Source organism: Saccopteryx bilineata, chromosome 6 (genome assembly GCF_036850765.1).
Source record: "Saccopteryx bilineata isolate mSacBil1 chromosome 6, mSacBil1_pri_phased_curated, whole genome shotgun sequence".
Classification (NCBI taxonomy): domain Eukaryota; kingdom Metazoa; phylum Chordata; class Mammalia; order Chiroptera; family Emballonuridae; genus Saccopteryx; species Saccopteryx bilineata.
Genome location: NC_089495.1, coordinates 11,626,930 through 11,650,267, shown reverse-complemented (window position 1 = coordinate 11,650,267; position 23,338 = coordinate 11,626,930). Strand labels below are relative to the sequence as shown.

At 42.1% G+C, this 23,338-nt stretch overlaps 1 protein-coding gene across 8 annotated transcripts in view; it reads right to left on the bottom strand.

Moving 5' to 3' along the window:
* Positions 1 to 23,338, bottom strand: part of TENM3 (teneurin transmembrane protein 3) — a 621,635-nt gene that overhangs the window by 100,636 nt on the left and 497,661 nt on the right. For all 8 annotated transcript variants that reach the window (XM_066237373.1, XM_066237376.1, XM_066237374.1 and 5 more), the window contains 6 exons: positions 17,900 to 18,114; positions 12,115 to 12,325; positions 11,580 to 11,681; positions 11,237 to 11,431; positions 9,800 to 10,000; positions 3,850 to 4,035 (listed from right to left, as the gene is read on the bottom strand). In XM_066237373.1, the coding sequence (XP_066093470.1) occupies positions 3,850 to 4,035; positions 9,800 to 10,000; positions 11,237 to 11,431; positions 11,580 to 11,681; positions 12,115 to 12,325; positions 17,900 to 18,114 (1,110 nt within the window). The remainder of the gene's footprint in view (positions 1 to 3,849; positions 4,036 to 9,799; positions 10,001 to 11,236; positions 11,432 to 11,579; positions 11,682 to 12,114; positions 12,326 to 17,899; positions 18,115 to 23,338) is intronic.

Sequence of the window (23,338 nt, the reverse complement as noted above, 5' to 3'; positions counted from 1 at the left end):
GCATCAACTCTTATTTATAAACCACTTGATTACAGTTAATATTTTTTAAACTTGCTTCTGGAGCCTGTAAATATTCCTACATCTTTCCAATTCATGAAAAATAAAGGTAGGAACGTGCACATGATGCTTAACCACTTTATGGAGCAGTCACATACAAAAGACGACATTAATTGCTTGTTGAGCAAGGATAACAGTGCTAATATGATATTATTACACTATGTCGGTAATACTAGTAATACTGGCTGGTGCTTATTTGATGTGCTTTCATGAGGTGAATGCCTCTTCATTTCTGAAAGTGTCTAACCATCAGAAATGCTTTTCGGGGAGGAAGGAAGAAGTGTTTATTTTAATTGTACTATTGCCAGAAGTAGTGTGTCATTGTCCATCTGTAGACATCACTAGGCCAAGTCCAACCCAGGAAAGAGGAACTTGGGACGTCGAACCTGAGGGTGAATGCACCTCACTTCCTGAACACATGATTCATAACGAGACGAAAACATGAACACCAATAAAAACACCAGGACGGAATCGTTTCAGGGAGATAGTGTGTTCAGACAGATACTCTAAATTCATGACCCCTTTCGCCATCCAAATGCCTACGGTTTAATGAAAGCACCAAGTTATGAGGACAGTAAGAGGACTAGTGAGGAATATTCACTGCTTTCTGTTGGGAACTCCTGTTTGTTTCTAACTGTATAGCTTCTCCTTCCTCTCCCTCTCAATTAACCTCCCTGTTTGTATTCAGTGAGATGGTGCAGAATATGGAAAAAGAAAAAGGATTCTTGCTGATTTATGACTATTCCTTCGTAAAGTGGCAGCTCCTTCTAGCCAGATGTTGGAGTGTTGAGACTGAGAGGGAACGTACAATACAATCACGACCCGGAATGAGGAAACAAGCTGCCGTTTTCCGGGCTGTTTAATCAGCCCCTCACAAAGGCCACTTTTAAAACTGCCCCTTAGGCGTCCTTGTGGACTGATGCACAGGTAGTAAGTAGATGGGGAAAACCAATGGGACCTTAGTATGCCAAAATCCAGAGCAACAGTTCTGATAGGATAAAATAGTGAACAATGACCAAAAGGTGTCTCTGCATCTTTTAAAAGGTTCACTTCTGGCATTTATTTTTAGACAAAGCAGGTGCTTTATTTCTGCATTGTTATTTAAACAGACTGCAAAAGTAACAAATAAAACGAAACACCAGAGATGGAATGGTTAGCGACCACCCAGCAAGATGTGTTGAAAGCTAATGAAAATGCCCTTTGTGCCCAGGCAACGCAACTGAAAAGTTGTTCAAGAACAGCTTCGCCGTGAGACACTGTAATACCGCCAAGGTCAGTGAGAACAACTGCTGACCGGTAACTATTACTTGGCAAGTTAAATCTGCCTATTAACTTTATAGAACACTTCCTGGTTTTCAAAGCTAGATAACCCTTGTGTTTGCAGTACTTCCTAGGATACATAGTCAAATATGTAACGTTGTCTCCCCATCACCCCAGCTAGAATCAATTCACTTCTGACGGGATTATGGAGGTGGGTCATAAAGCATGAGGGAGTATGACCAGGGCCTTTGTTTCCCACGCTCCTATGGTATGTGGGCATTTTGGGATCTGGGCATGGGGCTGTTTGCTATTGCACTGTCCTCTGTAGGTCCGCAGAGAGATACACAAACTGTGGTTGTCAGCTTTTCTCTGCCTTAGGTAGTTCCCATGAACTGCAGGGGGCCGCTGACCCACCAAGCCTCTCTGAGAGAGTAGAGGAGGGGAAAGCCGTACAAAATCCTGGGGATGGGCACCCCCACGTGCTGTGAATGTGCGCATTTGCCGCTGACCTCATTAGAACCATACGTTTCCCGGGTTTAGGCAATCAGCTCACATTCAACAGCAAGCCCCCAAGGATGTTTCACAGGTAAGAAAGAGTTACACAACAAGCCTGATCTTCCGAAGGCTGCGGGGCTGGCCTTTGGCTGGCCTCTGGAAAGTTGTCTGTCTCTTACACGGATAAGGTTCATTTGCCCACCTGAAGCCCTGAACACCTGCTTCTCTTCGGAGAGTCTGGAATTTTGGTGGTTTGGTCGTGGCTGACAGAAGCTACCCCTTTGAGCAGCACCAATTAAAAAACAAACACAAAACATCTTATATTCTGAATCCTCAAGGGACTTCCCTGGGCAGAAATGCGGCACAGGTGTTGATGCATGTCACTGCTGGAGAAAGGCACACTGCGTGTGACCTCTCCTGGGGGGTCAGGAAGAACACAGGAAGCCTGTGCATGGACTTCTCCCGACACTTCCTGATGGCTTTTGTCCCTTTCTGGTAACTATAGCCACGAGCAGAACCACCTTGTGTCCTGTGAGCCCGTCTAGTGGGTCACCAACATGTGAGGGTTATGGTAGACTCCCTGAAGCAAGTGTCAGGGACATCAGTAAGGTCAGAAAGAACATGATCACATTTTATAAAGGTATTTTATAAAATTGTGACAATTTACACAATGCATGTGATTTCAATATTCCCATGAAAAAATTCCTGGCTAACCAATTTCTATAAGCAAAAGAAAAGTAGAGTATGTAATACTTATAGATGCATTAGCAGAAGAAAACTTTTAAGATGCCAAGACCCTGCCCCCACCACCAAGCTTTACCAAATTTTATCCTACAGACATAAAACCATGTGGAGAAGTGCTATACCTCAAATCATGACATTTATGCAGAACTGTGCCTGTTATAATTCATTTAGTATACTTTCACCAATGTGAGGTAGAAATTTATTACCACTGACCCTTGAACAACGCATGGCTTGGGGTACCGATCCTGCACAATTGGAAATCTGCATATAGGTCTTGACTCCCTAAAAAACCTCAGCTGTCCCTCAGTTTCTATGGAGGTTTGGTTCCAGAACCCTCCACAGACACCAAACTCGTCAGATGCTCAAGTCCTCTTATAAAATGGTGCAGATCAATGCATAGATTTAGCCCTCTGCATCCACGGACTCCCAGCTGTGAATCGAACACAGTGTAGGTATTTATTGAAAAAAAAAATCTATATATCAGTTACCTGCACAGCTCAAACCCATGTTGTTCCAGGGTCAACTGGACTTATTTTTATTTTAAATTAAATGTTTTAATTTCAGTGACTCAAATGGTAAAAGAAAAAAAAAAAAGAGCACTGACTACCTTGAAGATGTGGTCGTAGGTATACTGACAAGTGCAAAGATGTATGATTCTGGAATCTACAGGAGCCAAAAAGGCCTTATTTTTAGACTTTAAAAACAATAATTTTGTTTTTCATGCAATGGCAATATGGAACACCAAAAAGTAATACTCAACGAATGCTTATTTACAAGAAAGAAATGAAATCATTGTGACGTGCGTCGATTTTTGTGGCCATTACAAAAAACGAATAAAAAAATTCTTCAACTTCGTATTCATGACAGTTGTTCTAAAAAGAACTGCCATTGTAAAATAAGAATCTTACTTTAAAAACAATTCCTGTTTAATAAAGAGAAGGAAAAATGAACTAGAAATGACCTCTTCTTTTTTTTTGTAATATTTAAAAAAATTATTAAATGACATTGGTCAATAAAATTATAAAGCTTTCCAGTGTACAATTCCATAACACATCATTCTGTATATCGCATTGTGTGTTCCCCTCCCAAAATCAATCTTCTGTCACCATAGAGATATTTGAGTTCCCTCCCCCTTTATTCTCTCCCCCTCCCCCACACCCCTAACCCCCTCGCTGCTGTCCGTGTCTATGCGTGTGCATGTCTGTCTGGTCTGTTGCTTTCCACAGTAGAAAAGCAGCGAGCAGCGAGCAGCGAGCCCTTTCCTGGCACCCGGCGGGCCCCGCGCTGGCCTACCGATGGTGCAGTGCTCTCCGTTCCAGCCCTGGCTGCACTCGCACTTCCCGTCCTTGCAGGTCCCGTGCTCCGCGCAGCGAGGGTGGCAGGCTCTCTGATTGCAGGCCGGGCCGGTCCAGCCTTCTTCGCAGCGACACGTCCCCCCCATGCAAACCCCGTGGGAGCCGCAGTCCACGGAGCAGATCTCTAGATGGGAAAAGAGAAAGCGGGGAGGGGAGGAGAGCAGTAGGGGTGAGAGGGCGCAGTAACAAGTCGTGCTACATCTGACGCTCAACTCTGCGAAGGTGGAAACCACAGTCGCTGGAAATAAATCGCTAGCATTTACAAACTAAATTTTAGCATCGGCTACTAAGAATGTAAATGGTAGAAGTTCACTTCTTTCGTTGTTCATCATTCAATTTTATATGCTGCCATAATTGTGCATAAAATACACATAACAATTTTGTTATAAATACTCTCCTATATTACATATATATGTACACATATGCACATGCACACAGGCTAACAAGACAGAGGAAAATATGCACGCACACACACGTACCAAACTACCTCAAGAACACATGCAAACGTCTGTTACTAAGTCAAATTAATATTGTTAATGAACTATTTCAGTGTTTAAGCAGGTATCTAACAGCAGTTGTTGGGTTTCACCCCTATAGCAAGAATTGAAAGGTGTTATTTATAATCCTACAGTTCAAAAAATTTAAAATATTCAGAAAGGCTCATTAAAAAGAACCTAGTGTAGTCTGTACATCAGCTTGCTTCTGAATCACAAGCATGCTGGTTAAGTAGAAGAATTGTGTCTTTTCTAGTCAGTAAATCTGTATTGTTCACAGATACAACTGCTTAGCAAAACCATAGTGGAAAACCAGGTTAATCACCTAACTACGAAATGTGTCATTTGAAAAACAAGGTTTTTGATGACTAGAATCACTGAAAGGAGCACTGGTGACCAAAGCACTTCAAGAACTACAGCAGGAGGCTAGGTCTTGACATAGAATTAAGGTGTCAGAGGTAATTTTTTTTCTTAAAAAACTTTCTTTTATTAGATCCAACTGAGGGAACATCAGAGAGAGACAACTTGGAAGGGTATTTTATTTTTTACTCTCTACATATAATGTTCAATAAAATTATCACTTTAGTTTTGGTTTTCTTACAATAAAAATGCTAAGCACTGAAACCCTGAACTCATTTTTTTTTTACACAAATCTTTTTTTTTTAATTTTTTATTTATTCATTTTAGAGAGGAGAGGGAGAGACCGAGAGAGAGAGAGAGAGAGAGAGAGAGGAGAGAGAGAGAGAGAGAGAAGGGGGGAGGAGCTGGAAGCATCAACTCCCATATGTGCCTTGACCAGGCAAACCCAGGGTTTCGAACCAGCGACCTCAGTACTTCCAGGTCGACGCTTTATCCCACTGCGCCACCACAGGTCAGGCCCCTGAACTCATTTTAAGCAAACAGAAAATGGACTACTGCCTTATTTTTAAACTTAAAAAATAAAAAAGAACTTTATGTAGTCACATGTTCCTTTTTTTCCCATTTGTTGCCCAAAGAACATTTCTCAGACACCCTCATTCTGTCTCAAAGTGCTGCAGGACTTGAAACATCGTCAAGGCACTATGAGAGTTGTAACGTTTCTTATAAACAACAGCCAGGACTGTTAACTGGAGGAGTGGGACATGTGTTTTCATGCCCCATGTTCTATCTCGTTCGAATTAAATTTTTGATTAAGAGATCTAAGATGGTTTGATTAACTTCAGAGGATCAGAACGTCCGCCAAGCTCCAGAAGAGAGGTTTCTTTCTGAGGTTCCCTTTCTATTCAATCTAATCAATTTTCCATTAGGGTGAAGGTGTTTATCAGCGTTTAGCACACTAGCTTTGAGCAAGGTGCGTCGATCTTTGTAATGAACTTATTAATTAGAGTTAATTTAATTGAAGTGGAATTGAAGGGCTAATTAATGGGCCAACGGCTGATAAAGATAGAGAAAAGTTCTGTTGCTTTCAAACCCATAAACTTTCTGAGGGGAATAATTCATTTCTTTTCTTGTAGCAGCTTAACCAAATGTTTCTTTGGGTGTAAAATCTACTCTCTGATTGAATTCAGACATCTGAAGGTCATTTCCATGACGACAGAGGAGGCAGCTAAAAATGTGTTTTTGCTTTAGGATTCAGTTAGAAATTCAGAATTAGACTGTGAGTAAGTTTTTTGTTTTTTTTTTCGTTTTTTTTTTTTTTTTTACAGAGACAGAGAGAGAGTCAGAGATAGGGATAGATAGGGACAGACAGACAGGAATGAAGAATGATGAGAAGCATCAATCATTAGTTGTTCGTTGTGACACCTTAGTTGTTCATTGAGTGCTTTCTCATATGTGCCTTCACCAGGGGGCTACAGCAGAGCAAGTAATCCCTTGCTCGAGCCAGCGACCTTGGGTCCAAGCTGGTGAGCTTTGCTCGAACCAGATGAGCCCGTGCTCAAGCTGGCAAGCTCGGGGTCTCGAACCTGGGTCCTTGGTATCCCAGTCCGACACTTTATCCGCTGCACCACCACCTGGTCAGGCTGCGAGTAAGCTTTAAGTCACAAATGTGAGTTAGCAATGCTTCTGTAAACTTTAAATGAGAACTGGACAACACGGACATAAAGGAGAGGCACAGGATGTGTTATGTGCATAGTTGAGATCTTTGCTCATAATTGTAAGTTTCCTGCCTTTTTATTGGCAGCCAAAAGCCAAGTTTACTCAGCACTCATTTTCCTCATAAGCAGAGTACTATACTCGTTATTCAGCTCTCTATACTGAGACTTTCAAACATGATCAGCTTCTGCTTTGTGCAGAGGATGTAAAGACAGAACAGGGGGCCGTCATTTTGCGTTCAAGTAAAATTCAATTTTCCAAGAGCAGACTAATTACAGCAGCATAAAACAGTAGTCCAAATATTCAAAATAATGATCTGCAATTGTGGCAGCCAATTTAATATTTTGATTAACACATATATATTTTTCCTAGTCATAGCAATATCCTTTGATGCATAAGACAGAATTACCTTCTGAGTTATTTGGTATAAATTACAAACTATCCTTTTTATAAAGTAATTCAGGCAATGTTAAGTGACTTTATATGCAACCAAAAGGGACTGGTTTGCTATTCCCTCCAAACTTGTTATTATTGTGGGGAAACAAATTAGAATGATAATATACTGTTCACAAAAATTAGGGGATATTTCAAAATGAATATAAAACGATAAAATATAGAAGCATTTGATGCTTTTTATTAAACAAGAACATCAGGAAAGCAAATGACAAGTCAAAGAAAGTTGTTTGATTATGGAAATGAGATGCAAAACCAACTTTTATTTCATTGGTGAAAGTGCACTGTACAAAAGGCTGAAAGTACTGGAATGTCTGCACGTTCCCCGACCCCCTCGTTTCTGTGAGCAGTTAGAACAAGTATGACTTTATAACTAGGATTTTTATGACGATTTCACGGATAGAGGCATACAGGACTTGGACCGAGAACTTGACTATAGAAGGGATCATAGCTATATAAACTGTAAGTGACTGTCTTGGTGGGATGCGGTTTTCTTTTTTTGGTATAAAAGCTAGAAATGTAAATAAAAACTCAACAGAAATAACTAAAGGCTTACTTTGATTCTTGTAATTACAAAATATACTTAAGGGCAGAGGACCAAACCAGCTAGTGTGTTATTTGAAATAATGCCAGGCACCCCCGCTGGATGCACGCTGGCCCGAGATGATTTCCTAAAACACCTGCCTCCGTGCGACCTGCAAGGCTTCCGGTAGCCCAAGCCCCACCCACGTGTTCTCTCTTAGTCACCCCGTGTGGTCCGTGCTCTGGTGGTCAAATCCTTCTAACCCAACTTTCTCTCTTCTTCCAGTGTCTCCCCTCCTCCTCCACTTTTCCTTTCCTTCCTTCTCATTCTTCCTCTTCTTCCTTCTTTGTATTATTTACTTTTGCTCGGAGAGTCTGGACGTGCAAGCAGAGCTCGTCACCACTGTTCCTCGCCCATCCCCGGCGTGACACCCTCCCTGCCCCACGAGCCACGCCCCTCTCCGACTCCCCTGCTTTGTTCAGAGACGGCCACCTTAACGTCAGCCTCCCTTGTTTCAGACTTCCTGCTCTTCTCACCGGGATCTATGTTCTGTTTTCTTAGCCCGTCCTGTCTACGTTTCCTTTAAAATGTCCCCCAGATGCACCCTGGTCATTTACTATCTCCAGACTCCTCCACGCTCTCCCTGCCTCACTCTTCGGGGCAAGCTCCCCGACGTGTCCTTCCGCCGTCTGTCTCCTGGGGCACCCCCTGACACGTATGTGCGATCCACACGACGGTCTGAAAGTGCCATTCTCGTCCTACAGGTCGGTGCACACCTGCCCTGTGAGTAAATTCACTATCCAAACCGTCATGTCTAAACCGCATCCCCCATCTCTGGGCCCACCCCAATTTTTACCTGCAAATACACCGTGTCTTCACTGTCTCGTGTCTACAGATAGTCTCACGACTTGACCTTCGCTAACAGCAGTGGCGGTGCTGCTGGTGGCTATATTTAGACTCGGTTACCAGTTAAGCACCGCACTAAGTACTTTATATGCAGGAACTCAAGTCCTTTGCGCAGCATCTCTGTGAAGAACATCTTAGGGTGAGAGCCGTTTCACAGGAGGTCCGGTAAGCGGACACACACAGGCACTCGCCTCAGGCCGCAAAGCTAAGCAGCAGAGGCTGGACAGAGACCCAGCCATCTGATGTCAGACTCCGTGCTCTCAAGTGGGTTCTAGTATTTTCCCCGAGTCAACCAGTGTTCCTCTGCACCCCACACTAACTACGATCTTTAAAATAAAAGGCAAGGGGTGTTAATAAAAGTTTCCTTGAGAACTTTCAACACGCACCAAGGCGGGATCATGCCTCTGGATGGTGACGGAATTTAGTGTGTTGTTCCCGGGCGAAACTCCATGAAATACTAAACTGGAATGTACTGGCTTCTAAGGGTTTCACCTGTTCATCTTATCTCCCCAGCAATGCAGTAACTTTCTGGGCTGTAACAGCATCTTTTCACACCGTGTGACTTGTGAGCAGGCCAGGAACCTACCTCATGGGTGGCAACCAGAATTTACAAAAATAGCATAGACTTGTAATAAAGTATCAGTGTCTACCACTTTGGAAAGCTTCTGTTTCAGGTATGTGAGCACACACATGATTATGTACACTCAGTCACAAGTAAAAATGTATTAAAGCTGTATTCTAGAAGGCCCATCACAATGCCATGCACATCGCTGGTGCTCAATAACAACCTGACTGATTGAATGAAATCACTACCTGCCATTTCTATTATAATCACATTATAAGCACACTCATTTTGCTGTGCTTCACAGATGCCACATTTCTTAACAAACTGAAGGCAAGGTCTTCCACCAGCAGAAAAGATTACAACTCGATTTAGGGCATTACTCTCTTTACCGCAAGGGTCTGGCACTGAGCCTGCAGTATCTCTGAGACATGCTTGCATCATAATTAAAACACTGCGTGTTGAACCATCATACACAACGTAAAACCTATATGTGTTTAGTCTTTACTATGATCACAGTTAGCCTGATCTTGTCAAATAATTTTTAATGGAGGCTTCTCTGTTATGAGACAGTGTGCTCACGTCCCCAAGCTACACACACACACACAGTCCTGGAGAGTCAAGCAGAAAACAGAGTGCTTCACAGAAATGAAAGATTCCTCTTTACAATAATATCGAAGAAGAAACTTTTACGACAAATTGGCTAAGCCTGTTCCTTTCCTTTTTATGAGACAACAAATTTCATTACCTGTAATAATTATTTCTATAAACAATCACTTTAATGAAATCTATGTTAAATTTAGTAAGTGTGCTTTAAAAATTACAATCTCTTCATCTTTAGCTAGACAATACTAAGCACTGCATTGATGAACCTCACCATTAGAGCAGTCTGGGCCAGTCCAGTTAGGGTCACAGGTACAGGAGCCACTTTCTTGAAGATACGTCCCATGACCAGAGCACTGGTCTGGGCACATGGTCTTCAGTATTTCACAATTGCTACCGCCCCATCCTGGATTGCAGTGACATTCCCCATGGATACACACACCATGATTAGAACAGCCAGGGTCTAGACAGTCAGCTAGTACAAAGAGAAGAGAACAATTTTATGATTAAGTCCAGAAGATATCAGCATAGTCCAGGAAGAATAAAGAATTCAATACCAACCTGATTTAGATAAATATTTTGGATACTCAAATGTATACCTACCGTTTTCAAGGCCTTGTTTCTGAAAATGCAAAGCATCAGGCACTAAATTATTAGAATTCACGCCTTTTGGATAACCAAGATGCTCATGAAGATCTGTAATTTTCATGAATCACACACCTAGGCTCCCGAGATTTCAGACCATTGCTCTCTGTTCTGCCTAATCAGGGAGTAACAAGTATTGGCTTCTCTATAACAAAACTGAATCAGCTGATCTAACCCACGACCACGGAGTGTCGACAGCTGTGGGGACCCTCAAACTGAGAAATAAATGAGTTGCATTCTCTCTATCTTTCTTAATTCACTTTAATGTGCTTTAGATGGCGAGATTTAATTTAGCAATTTGACTCAATAAAACTTTACACTTGCAGGGTCAATGGCCTGAAAATTTAATTCCAGGGACTTAATTATATTACTCTGTGTGTGCAGATCAATAAAATCAATTTGATTGAAGAACAGAAATGGTGTTTTTTCTGCTTCTGGAAAAAAACAATTCAACGGCACTCCACAGTGTAGTATGCAGACTGTCATCATTATGTAGAATGTGGAAACAAACCCATGCTGTACTTTTCTCACTAATTCTGTCCAATAGTCTGTCTTTCTAGAGATGCCAAAATGCCCGATTTAAAAGCTGATAAAGAGGAGAGTAAGAGATGCAAGATATTAAAAGAACAGGGAGCAAATTCAAAAATATTTTATACTTGTGATTGTTCAACAATGCATGCTAATAAAAAAAAGTAGTACATAAAAAGAAAGAGCTGATAGCAATATGAAAACCCACTTAAAAAACTCATAAAACAGTTTACTGTTGGTTTCGAGACACAAATGTCTGCTTACTTTCTCTGAGTAAAAAAAAAAAAAAAAGAAAGAAAGAAAGAAAGAAAAGAATTATTCACACTCTTGAGAAAGAGCAAAGGGGTCCTGGGTGTTTGTTCTCCCTCTCAGTTCACATGCTAATGAAACAAGGCATCCCTAAGTACGGAAATCAAAATGACTTTCATAAGAAGGGCGAACACAGAGGCCCGTCTGCCACGCGGAAGATTACGCAGTTAATCTGTTTTCTTCTTCCGCGCAGATAACAACAGGCTTCTGTCAATATGGTCATGTTTACCTTCTTCACAGTTTTCTCCTTTGTACCCGGAGTTGCAAGCACAAGAGCCCATGATGCAAATCCCACGACCCCCGCACTGCGGGTCGATGCACTGCGTGGTGGGCACGTCACACTCCGTGCCCTTCCAGCCGCTGAAGCACAGGCAGCGGCCCTTGGAGTACTGCCCGTTGCCGCTGCACAACACGGGACAGGCCGCTGTGAAATGAAACACGACACCGGGTCAGCGGCCGCCAGCTCGGCCGGGACGCAGCCCTTTCTCCCCCGCCCTGGCGGAGTCCCGAGTCGCTCCGGTTGCTAGGGCTGATGGACCGTGGCTTTGGGAAGGGCAGCTCCCCGCGCATACCTCTTGAACAATCCGGGCCCAGAAAGCCTGGGAAACAATGGCAAGTTCCAGAAACACACTCTCCGTTTCCATGGCAGTTTCGGGGGCACTCCACCACGGACTCTGCAGGGAAAGAGAAAGGAGGGACGCGTGTCGTGGAGCCTGCCTCTCTCCCGGGGGACCCGGGGGAACTTGGATCGCTTGAGCTGCGTGTTGAAGGAAGGGGTGGCTGGCGTGCGCCATCACCAGACCGGGTCTGCGACACCAGATTATTCCAACAGCAGAGCGAGGTGCTGTCCTCCCACGGGCACCTGTCATCAGGTGCCTTCTCGATGCCCTGTGCTCCTTCAAGCTGCTTCCCAAGAACGTTTTCCTCGGGGAAGCGTGCTGTCACATCGTCATCCACGAGCAAGGAAAAGCACTCCTCGTCTTCCACCTCGGGGCTTGACCGCCCCTGGAACCCCTCAGCCTTGGGGGAAGCCCATCCCTTCCCCACCCCACCGTGCTCGGGCTCTAGCCTGGCAGAGGCCGCCCCCTGCCCTGGCACCCTTCTTACCAATGACGATGGTGTTGAATGACACGTGCTCCGCGTTCTTCCCGTCGTTGTAGAAAGCCAGATGCCAGATGCCGGAGTCCAGGTACTGGATGAAGCCGGCCTCGTGCAGGCTGACGGACCGCGCCTGCCGCCCGGCTCTCTCGGGCTCCAGGAGGGTCCGCTGCTCTCTGGCGATCAGCCTGCTGCCGTCTAGGAGCTCCACGAAGTCGTACTGGGGGGGGGGGGGGGGGGGAGACAGACACACATAAACGCGTCAGTGGCCGGAAACACGACGGCCATAGCCACGTCCCTCTCTTTTCTCCAAACTCTTCTCCTTTGCTCTAATAAGTACACCACCAGAAAGAAGTTCTGGTTGACAGGTCTGGGCTTAGCATTTACAGGGACGAGGAAAACGACCTACCGGACACGTTTAAACCTTCACAGGTGGTGTCTTTCCTAACGGGGCCACATGGTTTCCACATTTATTTAATTCTGCTGACTAATGAACAGCTTGATGAGTGTTGGCAGTCTGGGCGTACAAACCTAAATCGGTAACATTTGAACCCAGCGGCCTTCTTTTCCTTAGACTACTGGAGAATCTCTTAAGGTGCTCTAGGTAAATGTAGTAACTACGCCTCTGGAATGCTCACTCTGCACCGGGATTATTTATGATCCCCCAGGCACCCTTTCTGGGAAGGCATGCACGTGGACACCTCACGGGGGATGGAAACAGACCTAAAGGGCTTCCACAGGTCTGCATAGCTGGTAAGTGGCGGAGCTGGGACTTGAACTCAAGGGCACTTCGCTCAACGCTCAGACTGTGCTATCCCTAGCAGTGTATCTGCTCTGCGTGACCCGACATAACCAAGCACCACAGAGAAGCCCTGGGGTTTTTACGTAGTTACAATTAGATTAAAAACACATAACAAGATGCATTTTTTCGATCAGAAGTAAAAAAAAAAAAAAAAGAGCTTCTAAAGAGACAGTAGTCATGTAAGCATGTCCAATTATTATGTCAATCATCATTAAATTTAAGTTTTGCTTTAGTAAGATAAATCATGAACATTGTTGAGTAGCTAGAATGTAACGGGAGGATTTAAAGATTATTAAAAATATGGAATGAGACTGGTAATAGTGGGGGTAAAATTTTGTAACCATATCACGCAGTACATTGGGAAGACATTGCAAAGACTTTCCAATAGAGCTTTAATAAACTTGCTAGATACATTTCTTAAAAGTAGAGCGATTCAGTTTCTGTAGACTTTTACCTAGTTTCATTTTATTCCTGAGGCCGTGAGCCCCTGGTGTAAGTTTACTACAGTACTACATATATTAATCGTTAACGTTACAGGACTATGCATGTGAACTATCAATATTCTACTTTCTGAAATCCTCCTTAAATGGAATTTCATCAGAGTTCTATTTTTTAAAAAGGTTATATTAATCCCTTTTCATACAATCGAACTGGAGTAAAATGAGTAGCTGGGGTTCTGAAATTCACGGTGAAATATAGTGCCACGACCATGATCACAGACCCCCCCCCCCCCCGCTATTATTGAACAGAATTCAGAGTATCCGATTCAGTGTCTGACTTGTAAAAAAGCTACCACTCAATTAGCATTCAATCTGAATTTATATCTTAACAAGGATGAAAATAATGACCAGTGTGGCTGACCTGCACAAATTTCACTGGAAATGTATTCCAAAATTATCAGAGGAAGATTAATTCAGCGCCTTTGAAAGATGATTTTTATCACAAGCCATTCATTTCCTCATCACATTGAAATATTTGTGTGAGCATGGAGGAGACAGAAAAAGAGTTTCTTCTCATGGCCCCACTGCATATAAACACTTCTGTCTTCTAACACTAAACACAATAAATGAAAAACTGAAAGGGAGGCCCCTGGACAGGTGGCTTAGGTGGCTGAAGCATCATCCCAATATGCCAAGGTTATGGGTTCGATCCTTGGTTAGGGCATGTACAAGAATAAGTGGAACAAATCTCTCTCCTCTCTCTAAAAATCAATAAACTAAAAAAAAGAAAATTGAAAGGGAGAAAAATGTGAGTTTTAACTGGTCTTTCAAACCTTACTCATAATTCAATATCACAGGCAACACCATTGACATCACACCGTGAACAATAACATAAGGCTGGAGCAGTGGGTGTGGTGGTGGTGGTGGTGGTGGGGGTAGTTGACAGTCGTTGAGCCTCCACCCAGTTCTAGGCTCTTTTGCAGGGGCATTTCACACATGACTTCAGGCGAGTTATTTGACTCCCTAAAGATAAATTCCCTACTCAATGCTACAGTTATCTTGATATAAAGTAAAAACATTACATGTGGTAGAAATATTTAATAACCTTTGTTCTTAGGTGTATAGTACACTTATGGGTAAATTTCATTGATGCGAGGTTTGCTTTGTAGCATCTATTCAGAACATGGAGACATGGATTTTTTATGCAGATGAGTCTGAAGACCTTGGGCTATTTTCAGGACAAAATTCAGTTTTCCCACTTTGGGGAGCCATAAGGAAGGCAGGACTTCTACCTGACAAAGGTATGCTGGTGGGTTATCTCCGAACAGGCTGTTCATGGCTTAACTCAACTCAGCTATTCAAATGAAGAGAAGTCAGAATCTATGAAAACTTAACTGTGTTCTTTTTCTTTTTTTTTTTTTTTGGTGACAGAGAGAGAGAGACCAAGATACAGACAGATAGGGACAGACGGACAGGAAGGAGAGAGATGAGAAGCATCAATTTTTCGTTGCAGCTCCTTACTTGTTCATTGATTGCTTTCTCATATGTGCCTTGACCGGGGGGCTACAACAGACCGAGTGACCCCTTGCTCAAGCCAGCGATCTTGGGCTTCAACCCAGTGACCTTCGGGCTCAAGGCAGCACCCATGGGGTCATGTCTATGATCCCACGCTCAAGTCAGCAACCCCATGCTCAAGCCGGATGAGCCCATGCTCAAGCCAAGCTGGGGACCTTGGAGTTTTGAACCTGGGTCCTCTGTGTCCCAGTCCAGTGCTCCATCTACTGTACCACTGCCTGGTCAGGCCTAACTGTTCTTAAATCAACTTTTCTTTTTGGTGGTGGCACAGTCCACTGTAAGTCACTGGGACATAGAGCTGGGAGAGATTTTACAGACCACTCTATCTAATTCTCTCACTAAGGCACAGAGAGGCTGAGTGATTTGTTCAAGGTCACAGGCCAAAAAGTGGGTAGAAGTGTGTGCTTAGAACCCAGCTTTCCAATTCCCATCCTAAAATAGCCTGCATGTAACCGCGCCTAAATGAAACGGTGCAGTAGTCCCTAGCAGGGTGGTAAGTCACCTCCTCCTTGGGCTTCTAACCATCCAGGAGAGTGAGCTGAACACTGAGGGGGGGGGGGGAGAGGCACTGACTCCTTGGCGACAAACGAATGGTTTTATAAAGGGTCACAAGTACTTTCAAAACTCAAGTCACTATTCTGAATGGCTGGCCAATGTTAATTATTTCAGGCTGGTTTTTTGTAACGTTCCCCAGATACAGAGAAATGTCCCATCTGGGCTGCTTGACAGCATATTTCATGATTTTTTTTTTGTGTGTGTGTGTGACAGAGATAGAGTCAGAGAGAGGGACAGATAGGGACAGACAGACAGGAAGGGAGAGAGATGAGAACCATCAGTTCTTCATTGCGGCACCTTAGTTGTTCATTGATTGCTTTCTCATATGTGCCTTGACTGGGGGGCTATAGCAGACTGAGTGACCTTGGGCGCAAGCTGGTGAGCTTTGCTCAATCCAGATGAGCCCACGCTCAAGCTGGCAACCTTGGGGTCTCGAACCTGGGTCTTCTGCATCTCATTCCGATGCTCTATCCACTGCACCACCGCCTGGTCAGGCAGCATATTTCATGATTAAACACTGAATTCAGAAACAGTTGTTTGCTCTGCTGATCTTGAATAAATCAAGGAACAGAACTCTAATAACTCTGCAGCTTAAGAAAATGTGTAACTTACTTAAACATATATATTGTGGTAGAAAAGAACAATGGACATCATGTATATTGTGTTTAAATACCAGAAGAATTATCAGAAAACCTGAAATTGCACCTTTTATTTCTCTAATTTTATATGGCATATATAACTAGCAAAAAGCCAACCCTAAATCTTTGAATACACCTATGAAGTGCACAACACATTAAAATTTTATTTTCTGGAACTAGTTTTGAATTTATTTTATAGTTACGCTCTCACTGCTGTGCTGTTAGTTTACAGGTATGTATCTTGATTTATATAAAAATAACTTAATTATGTATGTGGTTCCCATGAATAATTTTTTTTCTATTTCACTGGAATATTACTATAAATTCAATCTATCTGTTACACAATTGAAATTATAGAGGCCTACTTCCATTTAAGAAAATCTGGTTATTATATCCTTGTTAGTGTCAACTATTAACATAAAGTAGAATCATATGTAATTATTTAACACTAGTACACAATAAAAAGTATTTGATGTTTAAGGATTAAAGATATTTACTTTAATAATCTCTATTTGAGAAATGTTAGATTAGAAAAAGTAATACACCTAAGCATAATATTAAAAAAATATACAACTATAAAATTTACATATGTGTATGACATTTTCCCTGATCTACAATGACATTAGGAAAAGCATGTTCAAATTTTCTTGCTCATTTAAAAAAATATATAATTTTTATTAGTATAGGATAAATTTTTCTTTATAATTTCCTATATTAAATTTGTTATAGCATAAGCATTTTGCACAAAATTACCTAATATAAAGCATATATGAAAATCTTCCAGTCTTTATTTTATAAATCAAATTAAAGTCACCATGTAATTCCATGGGTAACAAAACTGGTTTATCATGTATAACTTTAAGTTCATTCAATTGTCAATTTAAATTAACTATCTATTACATTTTTGGAATTTCTGTCTTTACTAACATATAATGGGTTGATCTTGGGGGAAAATCTGAGCTCTAATTTTATGGGAGGTAATTTAAATAATTTCTCTTAGCCATAATGGGACCTCCTTTAATCCACAATTTCCAATATATACACTGAGACCCAATATTAGGTCCTGTGGAATCATTGTCCCTTTCTCTGTGACTGTTATGGTGAAGCGATCTTCATGCAAGCCAACTGACTCTAAAGTTCTTTGAGTTTATGATACAAGAACGTGTAAATGGTTTTGAGTACCACACTACTGTGATCATCCTTGGTTATCCATAAAGCTTTTTGCCTCTTTCTTTCATTGTTCATTATTTGTAGATGAGAAATCATGGCTTGAGTTGATGACGTTCACATCATCATATTGATGTTTATGTCCCAATAATTTCTTTACTCAGAGCAAATCTGGCATAAAGTAAAAAATAAATAATACATTTTCAACGGAATGAATACGTGTTTGAGATGAAAATGTTATGCACCTATTACATGAAAGGAGTAAGATCATCTGAAATCACCATAGAACCTTTATAAAACACTTGAAAAATCCATAGTGTTTTACTGGGTGCTCAGATGATGTTCAGTAATCATTTAAGTTACTCACAAATTTTAGTACATTTTAATCAATCAATAATGGCTGAAGCAAGCTGAAGGGAAAAAAATGCTGTTCTTCTAACTAATTCAAAAACTTTAAGATAAGTGTAACCCTACATTCAAAATTCTTCTCACTGTAAAAAAAAAAGATCAATACAAAAGTAGTCAAACAGTTAAACAGCTGAACTTATAAAACAGAATAACTTTAAAAATGCAAACTAGCCAGTTTTCATTTTATTGACAACAAAGCCTATTTTTACCTGAGTATGGGAAGGTGGTAAGCCTTTTCGGCCATATACTCCAATCAATGCATCCTTCTGAAGAGAGATATTGAATTTAAGAAATTGTGGCTGATCAATAAAGAGCTGTGATCTCCAGAAGACCCCCGGAGGAACCTCTTGAATTGCTCTTCGGCCAATATCAAGTTCTCCAGAGTCTATGGTGTTATTTTCTTGTGTAAATCCACCTAATTTCCCTGAATGGAAGAGATGCATATGAGAACAAAACGTTACAACAAAATAAAACAAAACAAAAACCAAAACAGCCTTGCTTTCAAAGAGTTTCTTTGTGCTAGATGTTCCGACATTTCCTCCTCCTCTGATAAATGAAATACTCTCATATAATTTCCACTATAAAAGCTTTTTTTTTTTGGTTAATTATTAGTTCAACGAACATATTCTTTAAGATATTTATGTCAAAAATCCTTTGACTTCCCCAAAGTATGCCTATTACTGAAACTGTTTTCACACCTACAGTTTTTTCTTGATGACTTAAAACATAATTATCTTGCAAATTATATGTCTTGTTATTTTGGGGGAGAGATTAAGTCTGGTAGTGATCAGTCATTCTAAACATACTGAAGTATAAATTAAGGCGGAATGGGATTATAGGGATTTTCAAATCAATCCTTAAACAAGCAACAGAAGCAATCAATGGCACTGATTCAAGTACTGTAGTTCCCTCTCAACTATTTATTAGAATGGATGAACAACCAGATGCTGGAAGGGAAATGGACAAGGGGTGGTGGGTGGACCAGAGGGGAGGCAGGGTGAGTTTAAACTCTGAGGAAAGTTTAGTTGTGAGGCTGCGACAACTTTTCCTCTTTCTTTTGACCCTCACCTCAAATTCACCTGCAGCCTCAGCAGGCAGACTTGAATTATCCCTGTCAATGACCTTCAACCTGTAGGGACAAAGAGTGTCTCTGTGACCCTGCAGAGACCATCTCCAAGGCCTGGTTTTAGGAAACAAATCCAAGAGTCCTGTTTTGTTTTGTTTTTGGTATGACGTTCCCCCCTTTCGTCTTTGCTAAGGGTCTTTCTCGGTTATTCTGAGGGGGCTGGGGACCAAGGAGGCTTTGTAATTTATCTTAAATGGAAATAAAGCCACATCATCTCTCATTCGGAAAGGGTCCACGAATGCTCAGGGACAGAATGAAACTGGGCAAATTATCCTCTATTGCAGCGGTTCTCAACCTGTGGGTCGCGACCCCGGCAATGGCTTTAGGCGACCCCTGTGTTTTGGTCATTCGACCCCCGCCGGGGTCGCAACCCACAGGTTGAGAACTGCTGCTCTATTGAGTCAGTCTTTTCAAAGTCACAAAACTGACTTACTATTAAGCTGGTCTTTTTGTAAAACATCAACCTGATTATTTATTTCAGATATTATCTTTTACAATATCTCTTGCATAACAGCCTTTCGAGAAATTATTAATTCAAAATTTGGAGGACTTTATTTCATGTATCAGAGAGTTGTGAACGATTCTAATTTATTGACACCAGAGAGCCTCCTGACTGCTTATGAGGAGTCATGACTTCACCACTGAGTGCCTTTCTCAGTGTCTATGGGGATGCAAAACGGTAGGTGATGGGAGGAAATACACTCCGAAGAGGAGAACCTTAGAGGTGGTCTACTGTGGCTCCCACGGCTTCTGCCACTGAGCAACTCGTTACCTGGTTGGGAAGACAACACCTACTAGGTGATAAATTAAATGAAAGTCTAGAGTGACATGTGAAAAAGGGCCAGAGGCAGGTGACAGCACTGTAGGCTGGACGTTGAGAGATTTCACAGCTGAGTTCAGTTCTGAAGTAAACACTGAAAGATGCGTAGGACAAGGGTTCTGAGTCGGGTGAACACCACGCTGTCAGGATGCCCCTCCGAGCACAGACCCCTCTGGCTAGAAAAGAAATTAAGAAAACTGGTTTTGGAGTCGGAAAAACTTGGGTTTGAATCCTTGCTGTCTCACTAACTAGCTGTGGCTCCTGAAGGAAGACACTAAATCTCCTCAGTAGAGTGGGGACACGAATGATGCAATCACAGGACTATTGTGAGGAACAGATTATACAAGGCACTTGGCTCTCAGATTCTGAATGAGGGGAAGATGTTAATGGGCTTGTCATGGGAGGAATGGGGAATAAGGTTGGAAAGGGAGAGTGACGTCACTTTGTGGAGGGCCTTGAATGCCGTGTTAAAGAATTTGGTCTGTATACTTCATGTTAGTGACTTTTTTGTATTTTCTATTTTACCAAAGAGTGTTATTTTACCCTCTTTCCTGAAGATGCATGTATTAGTAAATATATCTTACTATGCATACAATGTATGGCGTGTTTTAAAAAGATATACTTAGGCCCTGGCCAGTTAGCTCAGCTGTAGAGCATCGGCCAAGCCTGTGGACGTCCTGGGTTCAATTCTCAGTCAGGGCACACAGGAGAATCAAGCATCTGACTCTCCACTTCTTCCCCTCCCCCTTCTTCCTCTCCCTCTCCCCCTCCTGCAGCTATGGCTCGAATGGTTTGAACAATACGGCTCGGGTGCTGAGGATGGCTCCATGGCCTCGCCTCAGGAGCTAAAATAGCTCCGTTGCCCGAGCAACAGAGCAGTGCCCCCAGATGCACAGAGCACCCACCACCACCCTCCATAGGGGTATGCCTGGTGGATCCTGGTCAGGGCACATGTGGGAGTCTGTCTGTTTGCCTCCCTGCCTCTCACTTAATTTATAAAGAAAAAGAAAAGAAAAAAGAATATACTTAAAGTAGACTTAATACGAGTAAAATGTATTTCAATGCTAGAAAGGCACTTGTTTCTGTAGTGTGTGTGTGTGTGTGTGTGTGTGTGTGGAGAGAGAGAGAGAGAGAGAGAGAGAGAGAGAGAGAGATCAGGAGAAGCAGAATTCGAGATTACTCAGGAGCGTGCCTGGCGATCACAGGCGAGCACGGTGGATATCCAGTGTACGGCCGTTAGGGTCCTGACTCCCAACAAACCCACACAGATAGATGACTGTGAAGTTTGGGGGAGAGCACATCCCTAGTCAGTGCTGGCGTGGTTCTCTGCCCGGACTACTGTATCCTGTACCATCTGTTGCAAAGGAGAGCCACGGAGAAATGGAGACTCGCTCGCGGGTGTGATCAGGCTAGAGGGGAAGTGACTGAAAGTGTAGCCGTGTGGGAAGCCGGGACGTGGAGGGAGGAGCTCGGGCGCAGCTGTAGATAATGCGGGCAGAGGCAGGAGGGGGCTGTCCGAGAAAGTTTAATAAAATCCATTATTTACAGCCTCACTTCCTCTCCTTTCTCCTGGATGTCCCTAACCATGGCAGTTCACAACTCTCTGGCTATCAGGTCTATTTATCTTGAACTAATTTAGTAATAAAAAATGCTCTAGGGAATCAAAGTAAAAATTGGGTTATAGTAATGATAATTTTTCATGTATCAACTCAAAGGTTATAAATAATGCATCATTCATTAAAATTTTAAACATTTCTTTTACAAAAGTTATACATATTCATTTTAGCACAATTAGAACATATAATTAAATAAAAAGATAAAGAATATAGACTATCGCTTCTTGTCTAACCAGACATCTTTTTTAGTCACAGGGAGTTGGAAATACCTGAGGCTAGTTTCTACTTTCCATTTCATGCGCGCCTGCCCTGACATTTGCCATAAGTTAGCGTTTATTGGAAAGATTGAGGGGGAGGGGAGAGAAATGAAACTAACCTTTCCTGGGAACCTACAATATACCACAGGGTTTCACCTATACTATCTATTTTAAATTTCAAAAAACTATGAGGTTGATCTTAGTTTGAAATGAAGAAATTAAGACACAGAGAAGTAAATTATGGCCAAAGTGAGGGATATAGAGTCAAGGGTCAAGTCAAGACCTGCATAATTCCCAAACCATGTTTTATATCATCATAATTATAATCTTTGCTTTTTATTAAAACAAAAATATTATTGTAAATTACTCAGTTTTAAATTTGTCTATTTCATATAAAATCACACATATTAACCCACGGAACCATACCAGAAAAATCTGCTTAACTCATTTTTAGAACATAAAATTAAACTTATTTTTATTGGGAGGAAATGACCAGTTCTTGTGAAATAAAAATGACCCTGGATACTAGAACATCATATTCTTCGTGCAATAATTTTTAAGAGGTTCCTAGCAAGTGTTGTCTTTTGGTTGACTCCTGCATAAAACTATTTTAAAAATACTGCATAGACTCAGTATCCTTTTTCCCAGTAAGATCACTGCTTTCTCTCTGCTTCAACCCGCTGAACTGGATCAGTCGACGTTCTGGCTCCCGCCTCCAGTTGGAATGTCAGGGGACTTGAGCCCTCAGATCAGGCACTGCTACTTTCCCAGCCACGGCCCCTCTCTCAGGCGGCCAAGTCAAGTGTGGTCATTCCTGTTAGCATTTTTAAGTGCTCTCTATTGATTGTAAACACACCTGGAAGCCAGCGAGCCGTGGACACAGCCTGAGCAACTTGTAAATACTTGCACAGCCTTTTCCTCTGAAGCTCATCAGCCCTCTAAGATAAAAGCCTGGACACAGCCATCTTTCATCACGCCCTGAATTCCAGAAAACTTGGGCTTCAGAGGAAATAAAAGGAGGGCTGGTGCCAACACGCTCTGTCCTCCCTCACAGAGATCACGCCGTCCTCCAGCCCGAGTTTGAACCTGGGTATGATCATAGGCAACACCAAGGCTGTCTGTAGGTTTCACCAGGAGAGAAAGGAGGAATGATGGAGGAAAAAAATAGACAGGGCCACCGAGTGCCCTGTCGTTATTCTAAACTCAAAGCTTAGAGGCTGGGAATCAAACCAATTAAAGCCCTCACAGCAAGAGTGAGATATAGCACGTCTTCAAACACAATAGAGCATCATCTTGAAGATTTTTTTTTTCAACGTGTCCTGTTGAGTCCGAATGTGGGAGCCACCAGCAGCCTTTCCGCCTACTAACTGTGATTTTTCTTTCATTAGTAAGCATGTGGCAGAACAGTCTTAATGTCTTAAAAGACCGTTGTCAGAGTGTGCAAACATGGAGAGACCACATACACAAAGCTATTGTTATTCCTCTCTTTGTTTATGCGATGCCCTGTTTATGCGAAAACACATCTCTAAAGTGGCACTTTTCAGACCACGCTTTAAAAAAAGCGCTTTGTTTTCTGAGATATTTTATAGATGATAGTTTACCTAATGCTAGATGTCACAAGGACAAAACAGTATTTAAAATCATCCTGGCAATTAGAAGGTTTGGTGACTGAACATTATCTTGTGACAACAGAAAACAATGGAGAATTAAAGAAAATACTAAATATATCTGCCCTAATATACCCTGAATTTGCTGCCTGCGTGACATGAGTAAATAATCCTAGCATGATTACAATAGGAAGGCAGAGAAGAAATCCAACTACAAAAGTC